We start from the raw sequence: 24,716 nt of genomic DNA on the forward strand, positions 1-24,716 counted from the left end.
CTCTTTAACACTTTGCAGTTTATCGATGCGTAGAACCTTCTGGCAAGGAATAAACCTCGAGAGCAGAATGTGCTAAGCTTTCTGCCAGCAGTTCTTTTGAACGCAGTTCTTTTTCCTTTATGGACTTCGCGAATATACCTCGACTGTGTTTGTACGTGTATTATGTAATATACATATATACACATACAAAATAATCAGATATGCATGCATGCATATATATGAATATATATACATATATATTATATGTATACATACGTAGCATACATGTAGGTACGTGTTTTCGTGTGTTTTTCAACGCAATGGCGACTCAAATCGAATTCGATCGGCATCGCATCGTGCGCTCCGACTGCATACAGTTTCAGAACTATGACGTAAGAAGTCGAAGGGTTGCGAATTGAAAGTGACGTACACATGAAATACTGTATTCAATTGGATAATCAATAATTGATCGCTTTCGATCACTATTCGAACCCTTCGATTATGCTCTATCGACGGCATGTTATATGAATTTTCGCGAAAATTGCGTTGAGCGGAAAAGTGCATTTTATAAAATTATTCATTCAATCATCGGCAAAGCCTCGATCGCATGTGCCAAATTCAACCGCGATAAGAGCTTCACTTCGACGTTTCAAGCGCCAATGTATCAAATTCGCATTCGCATTCGCTTTCGCTGATTGTGAAATTCAATCGTAAAACATCGTTATTTTTCGATACCGTGAGTACTCATTGATCGTTCAACATTTCTCGATGCATGCGTGAAATCTCTCCTTTCCTTAGCGAGGAGCTAAATAAAGGAGACACTTTTGTTTCGCGACGTGAAACGGGACGAAGATGCTCAGAGATTTCTTTTCATGTCGCGCACGCACATTATTAGCATAAATATTCAATCTCTGTCCGCTCAACGCGCGCTTATCAATGACATCTGTATCAATGTCGTCGCCGCACTGTTCACCGTGCACATTATTCAAATGCTTTTAACGCTCGGGCGCGCGAAATGACCAAAAATAATGTACATATCCGGAATATTTCTCGAACGCCAACAGCTTTAAATTGTTCAAGTTGTTTTTTGTATGAGATAAAGGATAAAATGCGAGATCTCTACGCATTTAATAACACGTACCAATTGCTTATATCGGTTACGGACGGCAACTATACGAGAGAGAACAAAAAACTTAATTTCCTAAGATTCTTAATATTCATCCAATCGCACGTAGTTATTTCTGATATTTCACATTCCGTTTTGTGTCAGTACGAAAAAAAAAAAAAAAAACTGTTGCACACGATTTTCCACGTAGCGTTATAGACGATCGAAAGTGTTGCAGCACAGTTTCACACGTTCAGATCCTAGACGAGGACGAACGCCTCGTCGCAAATGTTAAAATCACAATGTTATAAATGTTATTATACGCGCATATCCATATTCGCGATTTTGATCACGCACGATCTATCCTATTAAAAGTAGATCCTTTCCCCACAATCGGAAAGCATTGACAAATGGACGTTCTTTTAGCTTGTGTAGACGTATCGTCAAGGCAGGCCTGGTGAGGTGCTGAAGTAAGGATGATGATTTTGATGGGGTTTGCTTTCAAGTAAGATGGAGGCTGAGGCTGTCAGTTGACAGCTGATCCCTCCCACGCTGCTGCTTTGCTGCAGCGTCTAGATCTATCCTCCATTTCTACTCTACAAGCGTTCTTTCGTGAATTCTATTGAGGCATGGTAGCTTTGCTCTCCACCCTTGCATGTCCATGCTGTTGTATATAATTTGACAGAAAGAGAGGGAGAGAGAGAGAGAGAGAGGGAGAGAGAGGGAGGCCCAATTGCATCGTTACGCAGCGCAACCTGTAACAGGAAGTGCGCTTAGCGAGGGATATCCTGATATAGTATCATCGATGATAAATTACCACACTGCATGTAGGGTGTGTAATTGAAATAAGAAATAAATAAATCTGTGCAATCGTTATTTCATGTTTATATCTAATCTAAAAAAAAAAAATGTTAATTATTATAATTAACCAGTTCGAGTTTCGCGAAATAGAGATATCGTTTATCATAATTTATCTACAAGTAAATTACGAAGCAATAATTACAATTGCTGAATAGACGAGGCCAAAGTTGACAAAAATATAGATCGCTCTAATCGAAACGTTACTTTTGTAATGTTCTTTTTTAACTTATACAAATTTAACTTTATATAGATATATATTCGAGCGAGAATTAAAAATTTTTGTTCTAACGCGCGCACACCGTAGAGTTCGCGCTGAGAAGCGGAACGTATTCGTTCATGCCAAACGAATATGCAATTGGGCGAAGCTTTAGCGTTACAATTTCATTTCATTTCACGATTTGTTCATACTCGAGCGACTCCATCGGCACAAGTTATTAAACACACGTGGCGAAATTCTACTCGGAATTGTCGTACGCAGTAACAGAAAATTAACTGTTTCTTTCCGTCCCTCCCCATTTCATTAATTAGAGTAGCTTAGAGAATTCTATCGTCTCAATGTTGCAAACGCTATATACGTACCTAACAGATACATCACAGATCGCGAGATGAAAGAATCTCATTCACGCATTAATGTAAAAAACGTAAAAAATATATTACTGTAAATGTGGGTACAAACGTACAATTTCGAGGAGAAGTCCAATACCTTGATAAGAAATTGATAATGTGTATTAGTGTATATTCTCAATGTTTAACACACACTGCTGTAAACGCAATCTGTATACGTATGCGCACCAAACACATACACACACAGAGACCGAAAGCAACAGATTCTAAGACTGAAAATTAAGAAATTAAATTGAACGCGCACACATTACAATGATCTGATAATATGCGGATTTTACGAATCGAGGATATCACTTTCTTATGTGACGAGATACGTGTATTTAGATAAAATATATTTTTGCAATTTTTTACGATATAGGTAAACGCGAAGCAAACTTTTGATTCTTTGTTCATTTTGAAGAGTTTATATAGAAGTAAAATAAAATTTTGTATTATGTATATCGCACGTATCTCTCGCAAGCGTATATATATGTACGTGTCGAAAATGCCAAAAATGCCAAAAAAAAATAATGATGCACAAATGATCTTACGCTTTTTCTTCGGTACCTGAACTTCTCTAGATTTTTAACAACGATCTCTGATATCCACAGCATAGAGAACGTTTGAATTATGTCGCAGCAACGTTGCGTAATCTCGCATATTGTAGTGCGATGTTATAAAGAGAGTTGTTGAGAGTGTTTCAGCAACGTATATCTGTAACATTGTAATTTTACAATTAAATGCTCTCTGCGCGTTCTGTATGATTACAGTGCCAATTATTATAATCGCGCGATATCGGCTTGAAGAAGCGTGTTTTAATTTAAACGTTCTTTCTCTCTGTGTTAGTATGCGTGCGCGTACGTACACACACGACCGATCGTCACATAATTCAATTTTACGATGCTCTTTATACTCATGGCTACTAATTGTTCATGCCGCACATTCTAGACATTTTCGTTTCCAGTGTTAACTTGTTGGTGCTGCTGTTGACGAGGCATTAAGAGCATGGAACTGTTGAGTAGTGCCTCCTAGCACGTTGAGAGCCCTTAGTGTGCTCCTGTGCCTTGCTTGCTTGCGAAACTCTAGCTGCTAGCCCAGCCTAGGCTAGCTGAAAAATCGACCGACAGAAAAAAAAAAAAGAAAAAAAAAAGATTCTGACACGCTTGAGTCAACGAAACGTTTTCGGAAAAATATTGGCAGTGACGTAGAAGATATAAATCGATACGCTCGTTATATATCGCGTTTCTCTTAAAAAAGAATCATTATTATCTAATTATTTTAGGATATATATATAATTCTCTTTTATTCATATGTATATTATATATATGTCTATTATATATATACATATATATACATATATATATATAGAGAGAGAGCGAGAGAAAACTTACGCGATATAAAGTATCCTCAACGTCACTGTAAATTGACAACGTTTCGTCATTTCGCCAAGTGTTTGTATTATGGAGGTACAAGCGTTTAAAGTAATGGAGAAACGGGATCGGAGATATCGTAGAGCTGACCGAAGTATGCTCTGCAATAATGATGTTTTCTTTTTCATCTTCCGGCTCTTATCATCTATAAGTTAATGCAAATACTAAATGTCGATAACAAATAATAAATGTATATACGCAAAATACAATAACATTAGATATTTTCATAAAACATTTTAGATGCTTGTATCATAACTCGAAATACTCATACACGATGTTTCGTCCATCTCAACATGAAAAAAATAAATAGTGGAATATTTGACGAAATATTCGTGAGACAAGAAGCCGATGTATACTTTTTCGGCATATCTTTTTCGCTATTTTATTGCATTCAACAGAATTTTCTGAGAACTTTCTTATATACGTACACTTACTGAACAATCGCAGCTTTACACACGAGATCGATTTTAGAGTAGCATTCGAAAGAACAGTCAAATAAAGGCGTTGTTAATTCCTAAAAAGACCTAAAATATATATTTTCATGCGAGAAAAATATTTCTTTCGACATTATATCATATTGACGAGGGGAAAAAAAAAAATATATATGCGTACAAATTCTGTAACAGATTCATAGTAAAGATCTCGTGTTTATATTGATACTGATTTCATCCTGATATATACTTCTAGCCTTGTATTTTTCTCATGTACCTGATTAAAAAAAAAAAAAAAAATGAGATTGTCAGATATAAATATATCAGATATAAATATTTCTATGAGAAACGCGGAGAAAAATGGCGTATCATTGCTGATAGTATAGATCGGGAGAAGCATACATTCAGATTTACATACATTCAGATTTTGTGAGCATCACAAAAGTCAGAGTATCATAAGCATTTATATTCGAACGTTTATTCTCTTTTCTTTGTCAATTGTCCTGTATGAAAATGTGCTGCACATCACTGTGTTCCTAATAGAGGAATAACAATCAAACCTCCTTTTACCTCTGACACGCGCGAGAGAGAGCATCTTGAACTTAAAAAAAAATATATCATATGTATCAAAAAATATTTTACCATACATATACTTGTAAATCATGTAATGTATAATTAACGATGTCTTAGCTATGATTGTATGCTCGCGTAAATACATTACGCGAGATTCACACAGGCTAATTGGAGGATTGAAACTCTCATATAAAACTCGTTAGTTGTTAGTTTAAAAATATAATACACAGTAAAATGCTTGTTTTTCTGACAATGTGCAGTTTAATTTAGAGATCAAGAACACGTTTTTTGCATGCAATGTGCACTATAAAAATATTTATATTTATTTTTAAACGTTCGCATAGAGAATGTGTCTGTCGAGTATATTAAAATAATGTAAAGGTTCTTTTTATTGCAATTTGATCTGTACGTAAATACCGATATTACAAGTAATAATCTAAGAGGAATTCACTCTCTCTTTATCATTTTACGCTGCGGAAAAAAATTAAAAAATGAAAATATTTTTAAATATCTATTCTCAAAATCTCTCGTTTCCTGACATTCATATAGCACATACATGGGCTTGCATTTATATTTGGAAATTAAAATCGCTGAAATTAGATAGGGATAAATTGCAATATTGATAACCTGATTCTTATAAAGCTGTCTAATATGTAATTCCATGATATAAATGTATAAATTTCAGAAAAGCTATTTAAAATCAACAAAAAATAACGATGTGAAAAAAACATGAAGCCTAAGACACCAGTTTAGAATCTTGTGTGGAATTTGTGGAAGTCGAGTCAAGATTAATGTGTTTATTCTGGAGTTGCGATAAAATAATGAATAAAGCGCGTGTTGTAGTTGTATGCTACGATAGTCTCGTATAAATTAATATGATAATCTACATTAAACAAGTATCTTTTCGGTACTAAAGATACAGATAAGAGCTATATTGCAGAGAGTTATTTTTGAAAGATTATGTGAGATGTTACAGTGATAAGATTGAAAAAAATGACAAAACAACACAGACACGGCCAAGAATGCATGATATTGCTTAGTTTAAGTTCAAAGTTTAAGATTTTTAGTAGGTATATTCATTTCTGTTTCGATACAATTCAGAATTATCATGAAATAGTTGTATCAAGATGTATTCAAATTTTATATACAGAGACTGATACCTGACCTAAAAGTGTATATATTTGAGATGCGATTATCGATATACAGTTGTATTCCAATATATTATTATTAACTGTATGAGTACTGTACAATTGCATATATTAAGAATATAGTACGATTGATTTTTGTTAAGAGTATTACATGTTTTTTGTAAAAAAAAAAAAGAGCTGTACACACAGAACCAAAATAAAAATTTTATATTATTCATAAATCCCAGATAAAATATGTAAGTAATGTTTGTTCAAATTGTTTTATTTTATCGATTCATTCCAGCAATGATCGTGGAGATAATAAAATGTCAAAAGAATAGATTCTTTGCGAAATCTATGTACTAGCAGATAGATGAGCATGTATATAAGGTTATACATTTAAGAATTGATTTCATATCTTTTGTATAAACATTTAGATTTCTACACATTTATTTGTAAAATAATATTAAACATATTCATTAAAAAAATAGAATTGTGTTCACAAACTATATTTCAAGAGGCATATAATACATCTTGTCCTTGGTACATTTAATAAACGTACATTTATGAACATTTTTACATCTATATTTTTGCGAATAATGTTTTTATTATGCAACAATGTTGTAAATTTCACTCTTTCACATTCATATTGATATACCAGACTATTTATATGTTACAAAGATATTTATCTCAGCAACAGATTTGTACTTTCTACTTGCGTACAGATAATTTTCAATGAAGGATACCAGCTAATGACAAGCAGAATGTAAATAGAAAGAAATTTTCATTGGCAAATAGTACCATTAAATCTTCTTAGTTATCATATAATACAATTTATACATTCTTTCTAGCATTTTATACTTGTCACAAATAGTATATGTACATGGTCGATTGTTAGCTGTTATGATAAGATATGCAATGTATATTTGCAGTAGCGATCTCAGAAATGTCAGATTATTTATAGAACGGCTCAATGATTTTCTTTTTCTTTTTGTTGATTATTTATCTCTATCTTTCTCGTTTCGAATGTGGCAAACGTATAGTTATCTGTCTCTCCTAAAATCTTCCCCATAAAATGTAAATCTGCTCGTGATGGAATAAACGCGCGCGTCCTCTATTAGGATCGAAGTTTACATTCTTAATTCGTCCACGTCGGATGATTCGGCAGACAAAGGGGATTAGGAGAGTAAAGCAAGTCCTATTGAGGCGGGCCGCCCATCATGCCCATCGGTGGCATGCTCTGGATGCCGTATGGTCCCTGCGGTGGTCCTTGGCCGCCAGCCATAGGCGAATGCATTTGCATCGCTGCGTTCTGGATCTGCTGTGTGGGAGGTACCTGATTTCCGGCGGGAGATGCCACAACCTGTTACAGATATTGTAAGGTAAGCTTTATATATTTCCATTAAAGTTACCGTAAAATTATTTCGTGCTTTTCTTAATAATATTTAGTTTCCGGTATCATACATTATCAAAAAAAAAAAAACAAATCGTTGCATATATTATCGGAAATATCCCATTAAGTTATAGTGAGGAATAATTTGTTTTTATATATATGCAACGCAGAAAAAATATTTATGTAATTTCTCATAATCTAATACAGTTGCAGCCAGGGACCAAGAATCTCAAGATCTTTCTTCTACTTAGCAAAATATTATACCTGTGATATAACTGACGGTTCCGATGGTAGCGTGAAATTAGCTAAAAGATCCCTTACAGCGGGGAACAGTGAACATTCCGACTGATTCGCGCCGTACTCGGCGAATCTCTTTAGCTGCATGGACGCTGCCGTAATCGCCGGACTAAGATCTCTTCTTTCAGCCAGTTGCGTTAAATTCGTGGTGACGTCGTATACAAATGGTAGTACGAAGGATGTTTCTCCTGGATACGACATACCTATTCTCGTAAGTTGCAACTGCAAAATATGTAAAATTGTGTAACGATAAATCGAATTTTCAAAGAAAATTCCAAGTGCTTAACAAGTTGTACTCACAAAGAATAAAATTTTGCTCCTGCAAACATGCACTCCCTCTGATCCCGGGGGCACTATCTGTCCGGTAGAAGGTGGAATACGCAAGCACAGTTGCACGGACCACTTCAACTGCTGTTGCTGTACAAGACCAGGAACCAACTCTAGCTTCATTATTTGCACAAAGTCTTTCAATACCTTGAATCGTATATTAAGCATCCTTCCGAAGCCAGATAGTGTGTTGTGTTTATAAGGCGGGGCGGCGACTCGTGTATCAAAGAATTTTTCTATAATCTACAAATAAGACGAGTTATTTCAATAAATAACGTTGTGTAAATACGTAACATATGCGCTTTAATTACTTACTTGTAATTCTTCCAGGCTCCACTGATCTTTGTACTCTGGAAGTGGTTGCACTTTAATATGAAGAGATTGGAAATATTGCGGATTTAATCCAACTCTACATTGTAAGCTTTCGACTTTAAAATGTACTACGCCTGGTTCAGTGCTATTGATACCAGTTACCTGTAATTTATATATACATAATATATATCATATATATATATATATTATAGAGTATTATACTTTTTAGTATAAAGAAATATTTATATATTTATTTCACATGTATAAAATAAATATATTAAATATACATATATATACGGAGGTACATAAATTCGCCAAATACTCGCGGCCAACGTTCTGAATTATCTTACGATTTACATACAAATTCTCTTACGCAATCGTCTGTCTGGATAAAGCGTTGCAATTGTCTTCTCATGTAGACGCAACCCAGAAATCTTTCGAGCGGCGACATATCCGGACCAGGTAAACCGGACGGATGGGGCGAGGCGCAACAAAGTGATTCTAGCGCTTCATGCGTGAGAAGCGTCGGTACGGCACCAGCCCAAGATCTTGGCGGTAATACTCTGGACATATGACTACCGGTCTTGTGATCGGAGGCTTGTGGACTATGCAGTGCTACGTGACTCGGACTTTGCCCAGGTCTCGCAGGGGATGGTCTTGGTACGCTCGGGGATCCAGGCCAATTGGAAGCAGCTGGTGAAGCCATACTTTGAGAAGACGGGAAAGGACTACCGTCGATATGACCTGAATGTTGATGTTTCGTTATTTAATTCGCATTAAAAGCACAAGGCAAGTATCACTATCATTGTTGGACATAATGCTTCGTTTTTGTAAAACAATAATCATACAATTTCTGAAAGTGAAAATGTCATTATTTCTCGTTTAGATTTGCTTTTTTCAAAGTAATTCAACAAAAATGCAACCGCTTTTTAGTTAAGGCAAATACAAACAAAAAAAAAAAAGAAAAGAAAAAACAATATAATAAAATTTTGAAAAACGCAAAGGAAATATTAAGAATTAAAAAATATATATAAAAACACACCTGTTTGCATAAATGAACCAGCGGGGGAATGTCCTACTTGAACATTACTACAAGGTCCTGGCGACGAGGTTGGCATGAGACCAGCCGGACTAGGAACGTGCATCGGATTTAGAGGACTGTTTGCAACGAGTCCCGATCCGGGAGACGGGTGCGGTAACATGTTAGGTGTATTCGGTGGTAACGATGGCGGGGACGCTAAATTAAACGATGTTGCGGGACTGCTTCCGAAACTTTGATGTTGACTGGCCTAAAAAAAAGAAAAACAGAAAAAAATATTTTTATAAACACAGTCGAATAATTCACGTATTATCTTAGTCAAACAATCTACCTGGGATATATTTGTAGTATGAGGACTGGCCGGTGTGTGAGGATTACTGCCGGATGGTGGTGTAAGCGGCGGATGAAATCTTAAACCCTCACGCTGTTGCGCGGGCGATTGCGGTCCGCTTCTGTGATGTCCCAAAAAGCCTCCTACGTTACCTCCACCACCATCGCTATCCATAGTGACGGGGGACGGTGGATTATCATCCTCCGATTGAGATCTTCTTCTAAATACCGCGTTTTCGTCGACGTATTTCGACAGAAATGCCTACAATACGAATATGTTTAGCTATGTTGTTTCAAGCGCTTTGCTTTTTATTAAGAAGGAAATATTTATCTTACCTTTAAACCTTGCGTAGGTGTAAACTCGTCGACGACGTTACTTTTGTCGAAATGACTATAAGCACCGTCACGTAAACTCACCAAACCTCCGCCGCGTAGACGCAATTCCAAACAGTACATGCCTTGATACGCTATCTTTACTAAAGTGACACATTGTGGCATTATAGTAAACGTTTGTACTGGCACTCGTGGTCTCTGTAGAGAGGAATTTATCCGTAAGTCTGAACCAAAAAAAGGCAGATACGCGCGTGCACTTACCGCATGCACGCATAACTGAGGAATTGTCGGTAATTTACTGATCGACGTAAGAGGCTGAAGCGTTTCGTTAAGTATATGAATAATTTGTGCCAAATTCTTGTGTCTATTTAAATGGGCTTCTAGCTGTTCCTTCATTACAGAATGCGCATTGGTCACTGTATTGGTTGGACCTAAAAATACAAATAAAATTATTACACATTTCCAATAACGATAATATGAAATATGTCTCTAAATTAAAATCAATATAACAGGACTTACTTCTACCAAATACCAGTTTAAAATTTGCTTTATCATTCCATTGTACAGTTACAATTGCAGCATGATTTGGACCATATGCAAGAACTAGCTTGCTATAACTATAAGACTTAATGCTAACCATGTTGCGTAAATTGTACTTCTCTAGAGTGAAAAGCAACATTAAATTATAAAAACGTAATTAATATATGACATATAACGCACTATATAAGATTGTAACATATAACATACCCATTTTGAAATATTCAGCTAAATCATGAACAAGTGAATATAAATACACTATTTGTGCCCAATCATTTAATAAGGCATCTACAGTGCGAGAGACGGTATCGGCTGTTCCCATTTCATATTGAAAGTAGACTGGTCTTCGCACACCTAAGAGATTCAAAAAATATATCTGCATTCTATAATTTTTGTTATAACAAAAGAATTACAATGTATTTTATGAATTCATTTACAACAAGGAATCAAATTTTACTCAGAAATCAAAGCAGAAATTACTTATATACAAAAAATTGTATATTTGAGAATTAAACATATAAAACTTTGGATAAATTCCTCAAAGAAAAGAAATCATAGCAATTAACGAAAAAGAAGAATCTTTGGAAAAATATAAAAACTTTAAAATTGTAAAACTATGGTGTCTAAATATTAATGATAAATAGACACTTGATTAAAAAAGAAATTAATACCTTGTTCCTTGGGATGATTACTGGAGAGAGGACTACCGAAAAATACAAATTCCACCATCCAAGTTTTAGCCATGCCTTTGCCTTGAACTCTAATCGAAACACTCAGCAGCCTTTTGAGAAGAGCGTGCCAAGCACTGCTTGTAGCGATAGTCGGCGATGGCGCAGGTAATTGAACAAGTTTTAGTACTAATGCTGTGGCATTTGCTTCTACCTGTAGCCCTTGATGGGCTATCTCTCGTCTGGTAAGCTGCAAATTAATATTAAATAAAGATAATTTTATTATCGCGGAAAAAAATCGGTTATTGTTATATAGGACTTTCCTTACAGAAATCTTTTTTCCTTTAACAAGATACACAATCTGTGATATAAAAATCAACGAGAAATTTAGATCTTACTTCTTGGGCTAGAGTTACGAATGGTATCCGCTCGTCGCACAGAGCGACAACATGCGCCAATTCCGGAATGAAGTAAGCCGGATGTTTTGCTCTTCTATTCTGTGATGTTCCCACCGCGTCTGTCCTTCCTCCGACCCCAGTGCTTCTACGTTTGTTGCTCGTCGTCGTCTCCACCACTTCTGTAATGCACCCCCCATCTTGATCATTATTCCCTAAAAAATCCACCCGTTAATCCCCCTAAAAGTAGCAGAAGTAGTATACCACACTGAATGTTGCCAGATGTTAATTATTATCTATACACACTATGTTACAATACATTAATAATCGAGCAATCGAGTATTAGTAAGGATTAATAAGAAAGCTCTTATAGCATTTCCAAGGCAGGATAAATTATATATATTTTATACAAGAAAATGTGCAATATTGCATGTACATATAATTATATTGACTCGACAACAAATTATAAAAACGACTGATTTATACATTTAACTGGTTTTTACATCATGCCTGTTCAAGCTTTGATTCGCGAATGAAATGCTCTTTCTTCAGTATTGCGAAATCAGAGTAGAAATAAAAAAGACAGAGAAGAAGAGATAAAAAACCAGTTAAGGTGCTGTTTATAGATATAATTCCAAGCACATGTTGTGTCTGGAATTGATTAGTTGTATCGTTAAGAATGGTTACAGCAATATGATTTGCAGATGGAGATAATGAGCTTATTGTTAGTGATGAACTTGAACAGACCTAATTTATGTAATACATATATATATAGGTATACACACTTATATGTTACACAACACTCAATAGATAGAATAGATCAAAAGTTGGAAATCGTTAATGATTTATGTAATACATATATATATATAGGTATACACACTTATATGTTACACAACACTCAATAGATAGAATAGATCAAAAGTTGGAAATCGTTAATAAAGAGAAAGAGAAAGAAAGACAGAAAGAAAAACGTTATTATAAAATACGAGATTATAATAAATTTCATACTACAACTAAAACTATATAAATACTAATATATATACTTTTTATTTTTACCTGCAAATACTTGCACATCTACGTTAATAGTATATGATAACAAATAAACTAAACTCACAAATACACATGCGTATCCATATACATTTTACTTATCCATATAATGATTTAATGATGAAGAACAATATTATTATATCGTTATTCAATATTATAATATTGTCAATAATTGACAGTCAATCCATTTAAATACATGAATTTTTTTGAAATTAAAAAATAGAAGTTGAGAATATAAATATATGAAAGAAATATATGTAGAAAATATTAAGTAAAACATGTGGATATACTCACCACTGTCGACACTTGTAAATGGGCCGTGTGTAATGACAAAAGTATCAAATTCAATAAGACTCTGAACTTTTAAATACATTTTCGGTATTTCCGTTTCTATACTATCATCGTGTGGATCATCTTCGATAGAACTATGCTTCACTACAGCAAGATAGAAGGAACATTCTATTTCACACGGCGAGTTTTCTTTTTCTTTGAATGCAACAATCTAGAACAAGCAATATCACAGAATATATATGTATAACTCTGTAATACTAATTTAATATTTTTATCAATGTTAATATATCTTTCAAATCTGATTATTATTTTGTGACAATTATTATAATTCTTAAAATTGTGAATTTACATACCAGTATAACATTAGGATGTCTATGCAATTGTACAAACATGCGATGCCTACTAATCTTAGACATAGGGTGATCTGGATGATGTAAGACAGGCAAACGTTCATGAGGGGTAGCAGCTAAATGCTGCAATGTTTTCTCGCAACGCCTTTGTGTTATCCAAAATCTGCCAAAAAATAAAATAATTTATCAATAATTAATTTTACTTTAAAAGAATGCAGAAAGAATATCATTGCAATATTTATACCTCAATTCAGATATAAGTGTCGGAAGACGCGAATGATCCCCATTCAGAGCCGCCGTCAACTCTGGTACAAGAGGCGCATCATATTGAGGGACATGACACTGTAGCATACCAGTATGAGTATCAACTGTGATTAATAAAAGTTCAGCACGTAAACACGGCTGTAATATCGGTACTGACAAAATAGCTGGAGATCCTGCTAAGGTACCTATAAATATGGACATTATATAAGAATCTTTTTATTTGATTTGAATATAATGTGTAAAAAATAAAAGAAAGAAGCAGAAAAGAAATCCTTAACTTACATTCAACGTCCTTTAACATTGTTTGTAACTCTTGTTTCAATTCGGATAGACGACTTCGCGTTCGAATATAAATCGTATGTACAAGTAAACATTCCATTGATAACTGATCCGATCTAATAGCTCTATGTGCTATTTCGCTTTCCTGTATAATATTACCGTAATGTATTATTATAAACATTGTGAAAATTTGAAAAATATAAGTATATTATATATTACTTTACCTTACTACCCAACGACGGAATATGTACAACTGCAAGAGGCCTCGCAGGATCATGTTGATCTACTTGAATGGTCAATTTGTATCCAAGCTCTGATCGTGGATCTTTACTCGTTAATTCCCTAAAAACATTTCATATATGAGTATAAAAGTTTCAATATGTATCCAGTTGTGTATCTATATATATAATTCTTTATGATGTATTGGTTTTTTTCTAAAAGATGTTATATAAGTGTATTATACAATTATTATTACCTCCAATAAGATACAGAGAGACATTTGCCAGGTATATATTCATCTACGTGAATATGATCATCTAATCTATCCTGAATTAGCCTTAATGTCTGAGAAAATAATACTTCTAGTTGTAATGATTGGCAAAAGTAATGCAAAACAAAATACACTTCTGACAATGGATTGCTACTTTCAGCCAATCGTGATTGAATAACCTGTTGTAGAAAGAAATTCCATCTGTTAAAAATATCTGAGAATAGTTTATACTAACTTTATTATATGATATATACCTGATGTACGTATCGAGTTTGCAAGGGATGCACTAATGCCTTTCCATCTCCAGTTTCCCTATCCGAAACCAAAATCTCCAATTCTAACAATCTCCATGGGACTGTTGGCCCATCGCTCATAACTGTAAGAGATACTGAAAACTCTTGCTCTACAAGAAACGTCACTCTTCCTGCTTCAATCTATATATTAATAATAAATCAAAATCATAATCATGAGTATGTAAATAGCAAGTCATGTATATAATTTCTTTGTTCTTCCACAAAGTAATGTATACCAACTTTGCAGAATTTACTTATATCTTTATTGTTATTTATACATATGTACCTTTAAATTGCGCATCTGTGGCAATAAATTTCCAGTGACCAATCTATGTTGAATGACTTGATTCAACCTTTGCAATGTGGTTCTTTTTTCTGCAGCTGTAATAGGATCTGGAGGCACTATTCTTTCCTGTTTAAATGTTATAAATGCAATATTTTCATGAATTTCTTGTATAATTAACACTTCTTTTAATAATATAATAAAATAATATACTTACTCTAATGCAGGCTGGTAATCTACCATAGGTGCCAGTGGTAAGTACTTCTACAGCTGCAGGGATATGAAAATTTGGAAGTCTAGCGTGCACCAAAGTTTCACGAGCCATTCTTGCCAGCATATCCGCAGTATCAACAAAGAGCAATGATTGTTTATCCAAAAATGCCATAATATGCTAAAATAAAAAAACAAATATAAGTCATCAAGTGGTATATTTTAATTACACAACTAACAGAATATATGAAACTGTATATCTTACTGTAGATTTATCCACTTTAGATGCACTATTTGCCCATTTTACTAATGCTAATAAACGAACATACAACTGTCTTGTCCGAGCAGAAAAATTATAAATTTCAATTTTGCGTTCCATATCTGTTTTACGAGGTAATCTAAATACACAAAAACATACAAGATAGATTATATCACAAAATGTTAATGTATATCTGTTAATATCTTGATATCTTGTACTTACAGTTCAGCGAGCACAGTGAGTTCATGATATGTTCGTTGTATTATAAAATCTATGAGCATGCCTAAGGAGATAGATCCTCCACGATTACCCTCTTGAGGTATATTATTTGTAACAGGAGTCTGATGACCTTCTAAAGGTACGGGTGCCATTTTGAAGTTGTCTTCAATAACGAATGCTTTCTCAATCTGATATATATGTATACCTATGGATAAAAAATTATATGTAATATCTCTTCTCTTCATATGTGCATCATAAGATATATTAATATATCTTATATTAATAATACTAATTATATATACTTTATATTTTTAGAAATTAATTTACTTACTACTTTCTATCGCAATATGCAAATGTTTATATACTAAATATTATTTAATTTAAAAGATTAATATTTTATAATTCTGGTCACAGTAGGTCTCGTTTAGATCAGTATCTGACTTCTATTCTTATTCTTTTAACAATGTCGTGATAATCAACATAATTGAAAACAGCATATTGTGACAATTCTATAATTTCTTCAATTTTACAGAATGGGCAAATACGTTTCATTTTCCGCCGTGATTTTATAACTCGAATACATGGTTACAACACATCCGATAACAATATTTTTTGGCATATTTATTCGTAATAATTAAGCTGAATTAAACGCGTTTATAAATGACACAACACACTAGTTCGAACGTTTATTTCAACAATGGAATAGGAAAAAAAACTGATAGACATTCACGGGATTTTATATAAAGTTTCGTCCACTACGAAACGCTACGAAACACTGCACCATTAAATATAAATTGACATGAGAAGATGTCGTTGTTTCAGTCAAAAGATAACCATAGAATACTTCGTAGAATGAGAGAGGAAACTGTCTTGCAGATAAGACACGACATAATATTTATGATTGATCAATTTTTTTCATTTTCCTTTTCCGGAAAAAACGGATAAAACATTTATACATTAATTATTACTTATTTAATATACATAAGTAAAGAGATATATATAAATTTCTTTAATATTTTTAAAATTTTTTGTTTATCATCTTGGATTAGATTCTGCTTTATTTACCATCGGATCAAAATGTATAGTAGCGTTGACGTTGGAAGAAACGAGAACTAACTATCAAACTGACAGATGGTAATACACAACGCAAACTGTCATCAATTGACGTAACGCTGTATAGCATTGTCAAATATATTTTCTCATACAAAAGAAACAATTATATCATGTGCGATTTTAATTATATTCTGTCTGTCTGTCTATATCTCTATTCTTATTTATATTATTCTTTCATTTTGCATGATTAAAAAGAATAACATATGATGATGAAGCTTGAACGAACGAAAAAGAATCTTTGAGGAAATTATATTTGCTCATATTTATAATTACGTGTTTCTATGATGCATAGCGGCTGGAATAAGTTGATTAAAAGTAACGACAGTTACAGATATGAGCCTAGAGCCAATATCGAGAAACAACATTGTACAGCCAGATCCAGTTTCATGCAAATATCCTTTGACCATGACGAGGAATGCTTGATAGTAGTAGACACTAAAGGATATCTGCATTGCATTGAATTGTCCGATGAAGTTCCATGTTACAAAGTATTTGGGAAAGTCGGCCAATCCACATTTCTGGCATTTAATCCTGTATGCAAGGAAGAAATATTGATAGGACTCAATACAGGTGATATAAAGATCTGGAAGCTTTATGCGGACGTCAATGACTTCTGTCTATTATCTGGTCATAAATTAGCACCATTGCATGTTTCCTTTTATAAGAATTACTGTCTAACCGGATCTCGGAACGAGGTAATAATATGGGACCTGCAATCTTATAACAGAGCTCATCAATTGAAAGTTGATGTAAAGAACGCTGTGATCAAGAAAGCTATCTTTTCGAACGCTGGTCACATTGTTGTGTTGTATCTGAATGATACTATGCAAGCCTGGACATTTGGACAATTGCATAAAGACATTAAAATTGATACAAGCACATTCGGAATACGTTATATCAAAGATTTTATCTTCACGAAAGATGCAAGAGCTATGATAATGGCTGGCGCAGGAAACATATGCATTCTTAATACGTATGATTGGAGTTTGCTAAAGAAGATACATTTATCTAAAAATTTTATCGAGGCGAAACAATTATCGATTATTCCATGCCCGTTGGATGGTGGAGCAAATAAAATCGTCGCATTTCTATCTTCGAAATGTACTCTTCAGTTTTGTGATATAAATACATCAAGTTTTCTTGATACACCTATTTTCGCTGATAGAATTAAAAAACTTGCGGTTTCGTTCGCTGGTAGATATATAGCATACATAGATCAGGAAGGATGCTTAAATATAATGTATACTGATAAAATAATTTCAAGAAAATGTCACCAAACAAAAAAAACGTTAGAGCCACGTAGAGAGCCACATAGACTATATGCGCACAAAATAAGCGATCATTTGGAATGCGTTAAACAAAGTATGAAACAAGAATTGGATATAAAACGATTAACGTCTATTTTGAAAGAATTTGGGGAATTTCCAGATAAATATCGCACACTAATTTGGTCTACTATTCTAAAACTACCAGCCAACAAAAATGCATATATTGCATTGGCAAGTAAGGTAACACGTGGAAAACTTACATCAAATATTTTAAAAGATTATCCCTTGGCAGACAAAAGTAAGGCGTCATTGTTAGCCATGATAATGGATTGCTTGTTGCAATGGTGCCCACTGCTAATACAAAGTCCGTTTCTTCCCAACTTGGCTTTTCCATTTCTCATGGTATTTCAGGTATCTTATTTTATTTTGTTTTGTGAATGTATCGATATTCCTTTCTTATCAAAAGATATATTAAGATATATTTGCTTTTGTTTCAGAAAGATCCTTTACTTGCCTTTGAGTTGATTTTAAGTATATTACTAAACTACTGCCAAAAGTGGTTTGAATATCATCCATTGCCACCATTGAACATTCTGGGAATTATTGAAAATATTCTTTTGGAAGCAGATTCTGCACTACTCAATTTCTTCTGTGAAAATGGAATCACAACTAGCGAATATGCGTGGCCGTTACTACAGACTGCCATGAGCGAAGTGTTATCGGGAGACGAGTGGCTGATTCTGTGGGACCATCTAATATGTTTTCAAAAACCCTCTCTCCTATTGATGTGTGTCGTTGCTTATAACATTTATTCGAGGGAAAATATAATTTCTTTAATAAAGTCGTGTTCTGGAGATATCAAGGCCTTCTATAGCTCTCAAAGTCACATTAGAGCCAAGGATTTGTTGAAGATTGCGAGAAGATTAGATCAAGAGATACCGGAACGAGTACATCCTAATCGTTATCTGAGGTATTATTGCAATAATATACGAAACAATAATCACATGTATGATAGTCATTAATATTTAAAATTTATTTCAGGGATAAATTGTTGCAATTAAATAATGTTGGGCCTTATCCCTTGTTTATAAAGAAAGAATATCCAAAATTTCTCACTGAGAATCTCAGCATCGCAGACTTGAGGAAATTGAGAAGACAAGAACAACATTTACAAGAGTGTAATTGTAAGATTGCAGAACTTGCCGAAAGAAAAAGATTATGTGCAGAAACCAAAGCTTTTGCGAGACAAATTCACAAAACAAGATTAAATGGTATACAATCGAACTTCTATATCTTTTTCGCTTTGATTTCCTATATCTTCTCAGTTTAATCTTAAGCATATTTAATTTTAGTTTATATAACACACATTTAATTTATACAATTATAAATATAGAAAAAAATCATTAATTGATTGCTTTCATTCCAGAAGTACAAAAATGCTTTCAAGAGCATATTAGTAATTTAGATTGGAATTTTGACAAATTTACACCAAATGCAAGAATAGGAAAATCCTATTTGTACAAAAATATTGATAATTTGAACTTGGAAAAGATACAAGAATGTAATAAATGCAAGATTACAGATGATAGACTCTCAAATTTAGAAGATAGTAAACCAAAGAATTACGAAAAATTGCAACAAGATGTAACAAAACTTGAATATGAAGTACAAAGTTTTTTAGATTCACTGAGATCTCATAGATCAGAAGTCAGGTAGAATTAATTTTTTTATAATGCAAAAAAAGTTAATCTCTCTCTCACTAAATTTAGGTAAAATAAAATAATATCTTAACATAATCATTACAAAATATAAATAATATTACAATTTAATTGTATATATAAATAAAACAATTTTATTTTTTTTATGTTTGCATCCTTTTTTATATTTCTATATAAAATATAAAAATTTTGTACATGCATATAAATATATAATAAGAAAATATCTGTTTTTTAAAACTCTATTTTTCTAAAAACAATGTGGCAAAAATGTACGAGGTAATACATGTTATTGCATTATTACGATTTTATATGTTTGCATGCTAAATGTTTGTACTTATAAATATCATGCAAGAATACTATGCAAAAATCATCTGTCAATCGTATTTTATGAAAGAATAAACAGGGACTCCAATTTTATCTCGGCCTTTTAATGAAGTCACTTCCATTATCACTAAGCATTCAATTATATCAGCTCCTGTTGATTTTATTAATTGCACGGCAGCAGCCATGGTACCTTTAAATAATATATATATTTCATCCGTTTTTAATATTTATATATTCTGAGTAACACATAATTAAAAACTATTTCTCATTTCACCTCCAGTTGCCAGCAAATCATCAACAATAAGCACTCTGCTTCCCTTCTTAATAAACTCTGTTTGCAACTCAAATGTGGCCTGAAAAAATAGAAATTGATTTATATACATTACATATGAAAAAAATTATTTTTAAACAATCAACATTGTGTTTTCGAACATACTTCACCATACTCTAATGCATATTTCTGTTGAGTGACCTTGCCTGGAAGTTTCCCTTTTTTTCTAATGGGCAAGAATGGTTTGCCCAATTCCATACAGATCATAGGACCAAATAGAAAACCACGTGAGTCCAGTCCTACAACTAAATCGATTTCAAGAAATAAAATATGCTCCATGATTAAATCCTTCAATGCCCTTAATGCTGTGATATTGTGGAACACAGCAAATATGTCCCTGAAAATAAATGATTTACATAATACAATAAATGTGAAACAAGGAAATTGACATCAAATTAATAATATATCGATCTCGATCTCGTAATTCTTTAAAAAATTTTATTTTTTTTTTTTCTTTAAGATCGGCTTACCGGAAAATGATTCCAGGCTCAGGAAAGTCGGGATAACTCTTTATAGCATTCTTCAATATTTGCAATTTATCATTTTTATCCATTGTGATGTATATAATTGAACTATATAATAGTGATGTCAGATCTTGTTAACTGTTGTACTAGACGATTTTCTTTCTCGTAAATAAATTTAATTAATTAATTAATTAATAAACAATTGTACTTTTATAATAAATTCACAGCAATGAGACGGAATGTGTCGAAATGTTAAAATAACTAACTGACAATGTTAGATATCGATTATCTACTGAAATTTCTTAAAATTTCTTAATTATATATGCCAAATTTAATATCAACTCGATTATCAATTTGATAAGACTTATCTTATCAAATTCTTATCTATTTTTTGTAAGGCATTTGTTAAATTTTCTAAAAATATAGGGTTATGGGAATGTTTGAGAGTGTAACGATTATATCGATAAAGTAAATAGTAAAAAATCTTTACCTGTTTGATCAACGAGATATGTTTTACCGACAATGTAAAGATTTACTTACCTACAGTAGTGCAGCAAATTTTTTTACCGGAAATAAGTTAGCGCTGGAAGTTCATATTTTTTAATAATTTATAGCTCAAACGATTGCTCCTTAATTGCTCCATATTGCTTTATTATTATTTACATGATTTATTGCATTTTTTATCGAAAATTAACAAATTAATAATTTTCCAAGCGACGCCGTCGCCACCTATCGGCCGCCTATCGGAACTATATGGCTCAGAAGCCAACGGCGAGAATATTCAAACATAATATAACATAAAACGATTGCTCCTTAATTGCTCCATATTGCTTTATTATTATTTACATGATTTATTGCATTTTTTATCGAAAATTAACAAATTAATAATTTTCCAAGCGACGCCGTCGCCACCTATCGGCCGCCTATCGGAACTATATGGCTCAGAAGCCAACGGCGAGAATATTCAAACATAATATAACATAAAACGATTGCTCCTTAATTGCTTCGCATTGCTCCATCATTATTTTCATGATTTATTACATTTTTCATCGAAAATTAACAAATTAATCATTTCCCTAGCAACGCCGTCGTCACCTATCGGCCGCCTATCGGAACTTTATGGCTCAGCAGCCAACGGCGAGAATATTCAAACATAATATAACAAAAAACGATTGCTCCTTAATGGCTCCGTCAGAATCCACAATTGCTCGCCTTTTAAAATTAGTTCTAGTCATGCTAATAGAATATTTTTTAAATGATGCTAAGAATTTATTCTTCAAATTTACCGCGCAAAATTTTACGCACAACTTCATTGTTGTATAATTGTAATGGCGATTGTACAACGTACATACTCATTCCCGAGTACTCCCGAGAGAAGTATATACATGTATATCCCAAAATAATATTTCTTATTTTTATATTTCTTTTATTGGACGGAAAGATGCGAGAAAGATAATATATTTAAGACGCGAGATGTTAAACAAGAATTTATTTATACTCGTTTCTTTTATGTGAGACACATCCGTACGTCTCTTGATATTTATTAGTAACGAAAACGAAATACTTGCTCTCTCTCTCTCTATCTCTCTCTAGACATAGTAAAAAATATATCGTAATTATATAAAATATAATTATTACTTTACAACAATGCGCGTATTTCAAGAACCGATTAAAAATAAGACATATTTACAGCATATTTAAAACACACAAACGGAATTAGTAAATATATATATGTATATTACAAAAAATGAGGAGATAATCTTTCCTCTTTCAAAATCGCTCGCAGATCTCGAGCCTGCGTGTAACGTATTTTCAACCCTTCTCTCGCCCTCTCCTATTTTATTAAATTTATATAAAAATATTGAGATGTAAAATCTATTGTAGAAATAATTCATTATGTCTATAAAATTTTTAGATAGATATATAAATCGAGAAATTTATAATCTGTAGAACAGACATTACTTTTTATAAAACATTTCTATATAGATTGACTCACACACATTAAAACCTATCGTACATATATATATATATATATATTCGAATTTTTAAATTCTAAATTTTTAATTCTACATGAACAATGTTGTAGATTCATCATCAGTATCCGGCTAAACTTTTGTTGTGGCCAAAAGCTTGATATAATGCGCCTTGTGGGTGATCTCGAATTCCTGAGCCGGTAGAAAGCACTGCGTCTGGATCCTAGGATGCCGCAGCCGTTTAACAAGACTCCGACCAAGCATAACGAGGGCAATGAGGAAGACACCGGTTACGGCAACCACGGCCACTGCAACGAACACTTCAGCGTTTTGTCTGCTGTAGCCCTGCTCAACCATCTCGACGCAACGAAATCTTTCACGATCATCTACTAGGTTGCCGGACAACATGACGAGATTCACGTCAATGAGTTCGTCCAGACTGGCGCATACCCTGTAGTAACCTGGCCAAGACACCTCCACGTCAGTGACGAACGTGATGCTGCAATTGAGCCTTTGCCGATGAATTGCGGAAATTTCGTCAAACACGACAACGGACAATTGACAGGCCGATGCGAGGGTCATCTCCTTCGGTCTGGAAAGAATTACATCTACGTGCAAATAACCCTTGTCGGATACGTTCACGTGGACGTCGGTGATTCGGGGATAGGAGTCAAGAGGCGACTGCGTCGAAGACGTCGAAGGACGACGATTTTCTTCGCTCGGCGACTGCTCTTCCGTCGCTATCTTCCGTCGCTCCAGAGTTTCCTCTAAGACGATGACATCGCTACAGTCGAGACCGAGCGACATATCGTCGTAGGCAGTGGGTACTAGTAGAACCACACAGTAACGGTATTTATGACCTAATTGTAGATGTACAGAAGCTGGTATCGTGACCGGCAGAGTGCAGGGATCTCGCATCATCCGGGAGTCGCAATGCAACGGGCTAGATTCCGTGCGAACCTCGCTGTCGTCGATTGTTTCATAAATAATGAGTGAGTCGCAAGTATAATGTTCGGTACATTGCTCCATATGCCACAATAAATTGATGCCGGTCGATTCGTCGTAACGGAACTCTTTAAGACTTAGTTGCATTTTCGCCAGGGACGGTTGAGTCATCATGGACGGCGTGGGTTCACCGCAGAGCAGACTGCCCGGTGGTACTTGCGTCAGGACGCCGTTTTCCAAAGCGGGCGGTGTCGCGCATACTGCCGACGACTTGTCTTCCTCTAACAAGCTGGAATTTGTCAGCCAGTTGGCAAATTCCAGTAGGGTACAATCGCAATTCAACGGATTGTCGGCGAGTGAGAGTCGCTTAAGACGCAGCTTCGACGTCGGTACGTCGCTCGCCACGATCGTGATCTCGTTGTCGTCCAGTCGCAAGTCCTGCAGACTCTTCAGCGGCACCACTAGATCGGCCGTCAACGCTCGTAAAAAGTTGTGCGTTAAATCCAAGGTGGTTAGCTTCTCTAAATGCGCTAGGGAGGCACTGGACACGGCGACGATGCGATTATTCGCCAGATCCAATCGCGTCAGAGTTGACAAGTACTTAAACGAGTGATCCTCCAATACGTCAATCTGCAAATTAACAATAATTAGCTTTTAAATTTATACAAAATAATTTTAAAATAATTTTTTTTCTTATATCAAGCAAAATTTAAGCTTAATATTTTAAAAAAGATTTTCGTTTATACTATTTTAAGTAAAATCTAACTTGAATTAAGCTTTTAAGCTAATACTTGCCTGATTGTGACTCAAGCTCAAATAAGTGAGATTCCTGAGACCCATGAGAGCTCCCTGCTG

General features: G+C 34.0%; 5 protein-coding genes across 12 annotated transcripts in view; 2 read left to right on the top strand and 3 right to left on the bottom strand.

Moving 5' to 3' along the window:
* LOC115240931 (tetraspanin-4) overlaps positions 1-4,577 on the top strand; it is a 25,471-nt gene extending 20,894 nt beyond the window's left edge. The window contains exon 9 of one of the 3 annotated variants that reach the window (XM_029816385.1): positions 3,513-4,577. In XM_029816385.1, coding sequence (XP_029672245.1) covers positions 3,513-3,538 — 26 coding nt within the window. In that variant the 3' untranslated portion in view covers positions 3,539-4,577. Of the gene's footprint in view, positions 1-18 lie in introns of all 3 variants that reach the window. The other 2 variants (XM_029816383.1, XM_029816384.1) reach the window with 2 other exon arrangements.
* Positions 4,567-16,515, bottom strand: LOC115240930 (mediator of RNA polymerase II transcription subunit 14). 4 transcript variants are annotated; one of them, XM_029816380.1, is made up of 25 exons: positions 16,057-16,515; positions 15,729-15,930; positions 15,513-15,645; positions 15,255-15,428; positions 15,041-15,166; positions 14,716-14,895; positions 14,447-14,640; positions 14,196-14,313; positions 13,975-14,116; positions 13,673-13,877; positions 13,432-13,591; positions 13,082-13,289; positions 11,744-11,922; positions 11,349-11,595; positions 10,888-11,031; positions 10,660-10,800; positions 10,402-10,571; positions 10,144-10,338; positions 9,809-10,069; positions 9,481-9,727; positions 8,812-9,182; positions 8,442-8,600; positions 8,100-8,369; positions 7,767-8,021; positions 4,567-7,472 (listed from the first exon to the last, which is right to left on the bottom strand). In XM_029816380.1, the coding sequence occupies exons 2-25, from the start codon at positions 15,875-15,877 to the stop codon at positions 7,308-7,310; spliced, it is 4,593 nt and encodes a 1,530-aa protein (XP_029672240.1). In that variant the 5' UTR covers positions 15,878-15,930; positions 16,057-16,515; the 3' UTR covers positions 4,567-7,307. The 4 variants fall into 4 exon arrangements, with proteins under 4 accessions (XP_029672240.1, XP_029672239.1, XP_029672238.1 ...); XM_029816379.1 differs by having other exon boundaries at positions 11,744-11,955; XM_029816378.1 differs by having other exon boundaries at positions 10,144-10,571.
* Positions 16,516-16,808: 293 nt separating this feature from the next.
* LOC115240926 (TBC1 domain family member 31) lies at positions 16,809-19,944 on the top strand. 2 transcript variants are annotated; one of them, XM_029816370.1, is made up of 5 exons: positions 16,809-16,950; positions 17,164-18,517; positions 18,604-19,076; positions 19,148-19,377; positions 19,533-19,944. In XM_029816370.1, exons 2-5 carry the CDS (start codon positions 17,225-17,227, stop codon positions 19,820-19,822), a joined length of 2,286 nt encoding a protein of 761 aa, XP_029672230.1. In that variant the 5' UTR covers positions 16,809-16,950; positions 17,164-17,224; the 3' UTR covers positions 19,823-19,944. The 2 variants fall into 2 exon arrangements, with proteins under 2 accessions (XP_029672230.1, XP_029672229.1); XM_029816369.1 differs by lacking the exon at positions 16,809-16,950 and having other exon boundaries at positions 16,957-18,517.
* A 12-nt stretch (positions 19,945-19,956) lies between these two features.
* LOC115240927 (adenine phosphoribosyltransferase-like) lies at positions 19,957-21,466 on the bottom strand. The gene is made up of 4 exons (XM_029816372.1): positions 20,950-21,466; positions 20,585-20,816; positions 20,423-20,501; positions 19,957-20,338 (listed from the first exon to the last, which is right to left on the bottom strand). Exons 1-4 carry the CDS (start codon positions 21,030-21,032, stop codon positions 20,199-20,201), a joined length of 534 nt encoding a protein of 177 aa, XP_029672232.1. The 5' UTR covers positions 21,033-21,466; the 3' UTR covers positions 19,957-20,198.
* An 833-nt stretch (positions 21,467-22,299) lies between these two features.
* The window catches only part of LOC115240935 (leucine-rich repeat-containing protein 15-like), an 11,083-nt gene continuing 8,666 nt past the window's right edge, over positions 22,300-24,716 (bottom strand). For both annotated transcript variants that reach the window (XM_029816389.1, XM_029816388.1), the window contains exons 5-6: positions 24,657-24,716; positions 22,300-24,491 (exon numbers count right to left, since the gene is read on the bottom strand). In XM_029816389.1, coding sequence (XP_029672249.1) covers positions 23,049-24,491; positions 24,657-24,716 — 1,503 coding nt within the window. In that variant the 3' untranslated portion in view covers positions 22,300-23,048. The remainder of the gene's footprint in view (positions 24,492-24,656) is intronic.

The sequence above is a fragment of the Formica exsecta genome, unplaced genomic scaffold (genome assembly GCF_003651465.1).
Source record: "Formica exsecta isolate Colony F162 unplaced genomic scaffold, ASM365146v1 scaffold458, whole genome shotgun sequence".
In the NCBI taxonomy this organism is placed as follows: domain Eukaryota; kingdom Metazoa; phylum Arthropoda; class Insecta; order Hymenoptera; family Formicidae; genus Formica; species Formica exsecta.

What these genes read in the sequence shown, in the direction of transcription:
- LOC115240927 (XM_029816372.1), bottom strand. Translation starts at nt 21,032, where the DNA reads ATGGATAAAAATGATAAATTGCAAATATTGAAGAATGCTATAAAGAGT. An exon ending in GAGCCTGGAATCATTTTCCG is followed by an intron (nt 20,817 to 20,949) that starts GTAAGCCGATCT and finishes ATTTATTTTCAG; the next exon opens with GGACATATTTGCTGTGTTCC. An exon ending in ATGCATTAGAGTATGGTGAA is followed by an intron (nt 20,502 to 20,584) that starts GTATGTTCGAAA and finishes CTATTTTTTCAG; the next exon opens with GCCACATTTGAGTTGCAAAC.
- LOC115240926 (XM_029816369.1), top strand. Translation starts at nt 17,120, where the DNA reads ATGATGCATAGCGGCTGGAATAAGTTGATTAAAAGTAACGACAGTTAC. An exon ending in CATTTCTCATGGTATTTCAG is followed by an intron (nt 18,518 to 18,603) that starts GTATCTTATTTT and finishes CTTTTGTTTCAG; the next exon opens with AAAGATCCTTTACTTGCCTT. An exon ending in TCACAAAACAAGATTAAATG is followed by an intron (nt 19,378 to 19,532) that starts GTATACAATCGA and finishes CTTTCATTCCAG; the next exon opens with AAGTACAAAAATGCTTTCAA.
- LOC115240930 (XM_029816377.1), bottom strand. Translation starts at nt 15,877, where the DNA reads ATGGCACCCGTACCTTTAGAAGGTCATCAGACTCCTGTTACAAATAAT. An exon ending in TGGTTCATTTATGCAAACAG is followed by an intron (nt 9,183 to 9,480) that starts GTGTGTTTTTAT and finishes ATCAACATTCAG; the next exon opens with GTCATATCGACGGTAGTCCT. An exon ending in AACCGTCAGTTATATCACAG is followed by an intron (nt 7,473 to 7,766) that starts GTATAATATTTT and finishes TATCTGTAACAG; the next exon opens with GTTGTGGCATCTCCCGCCGG.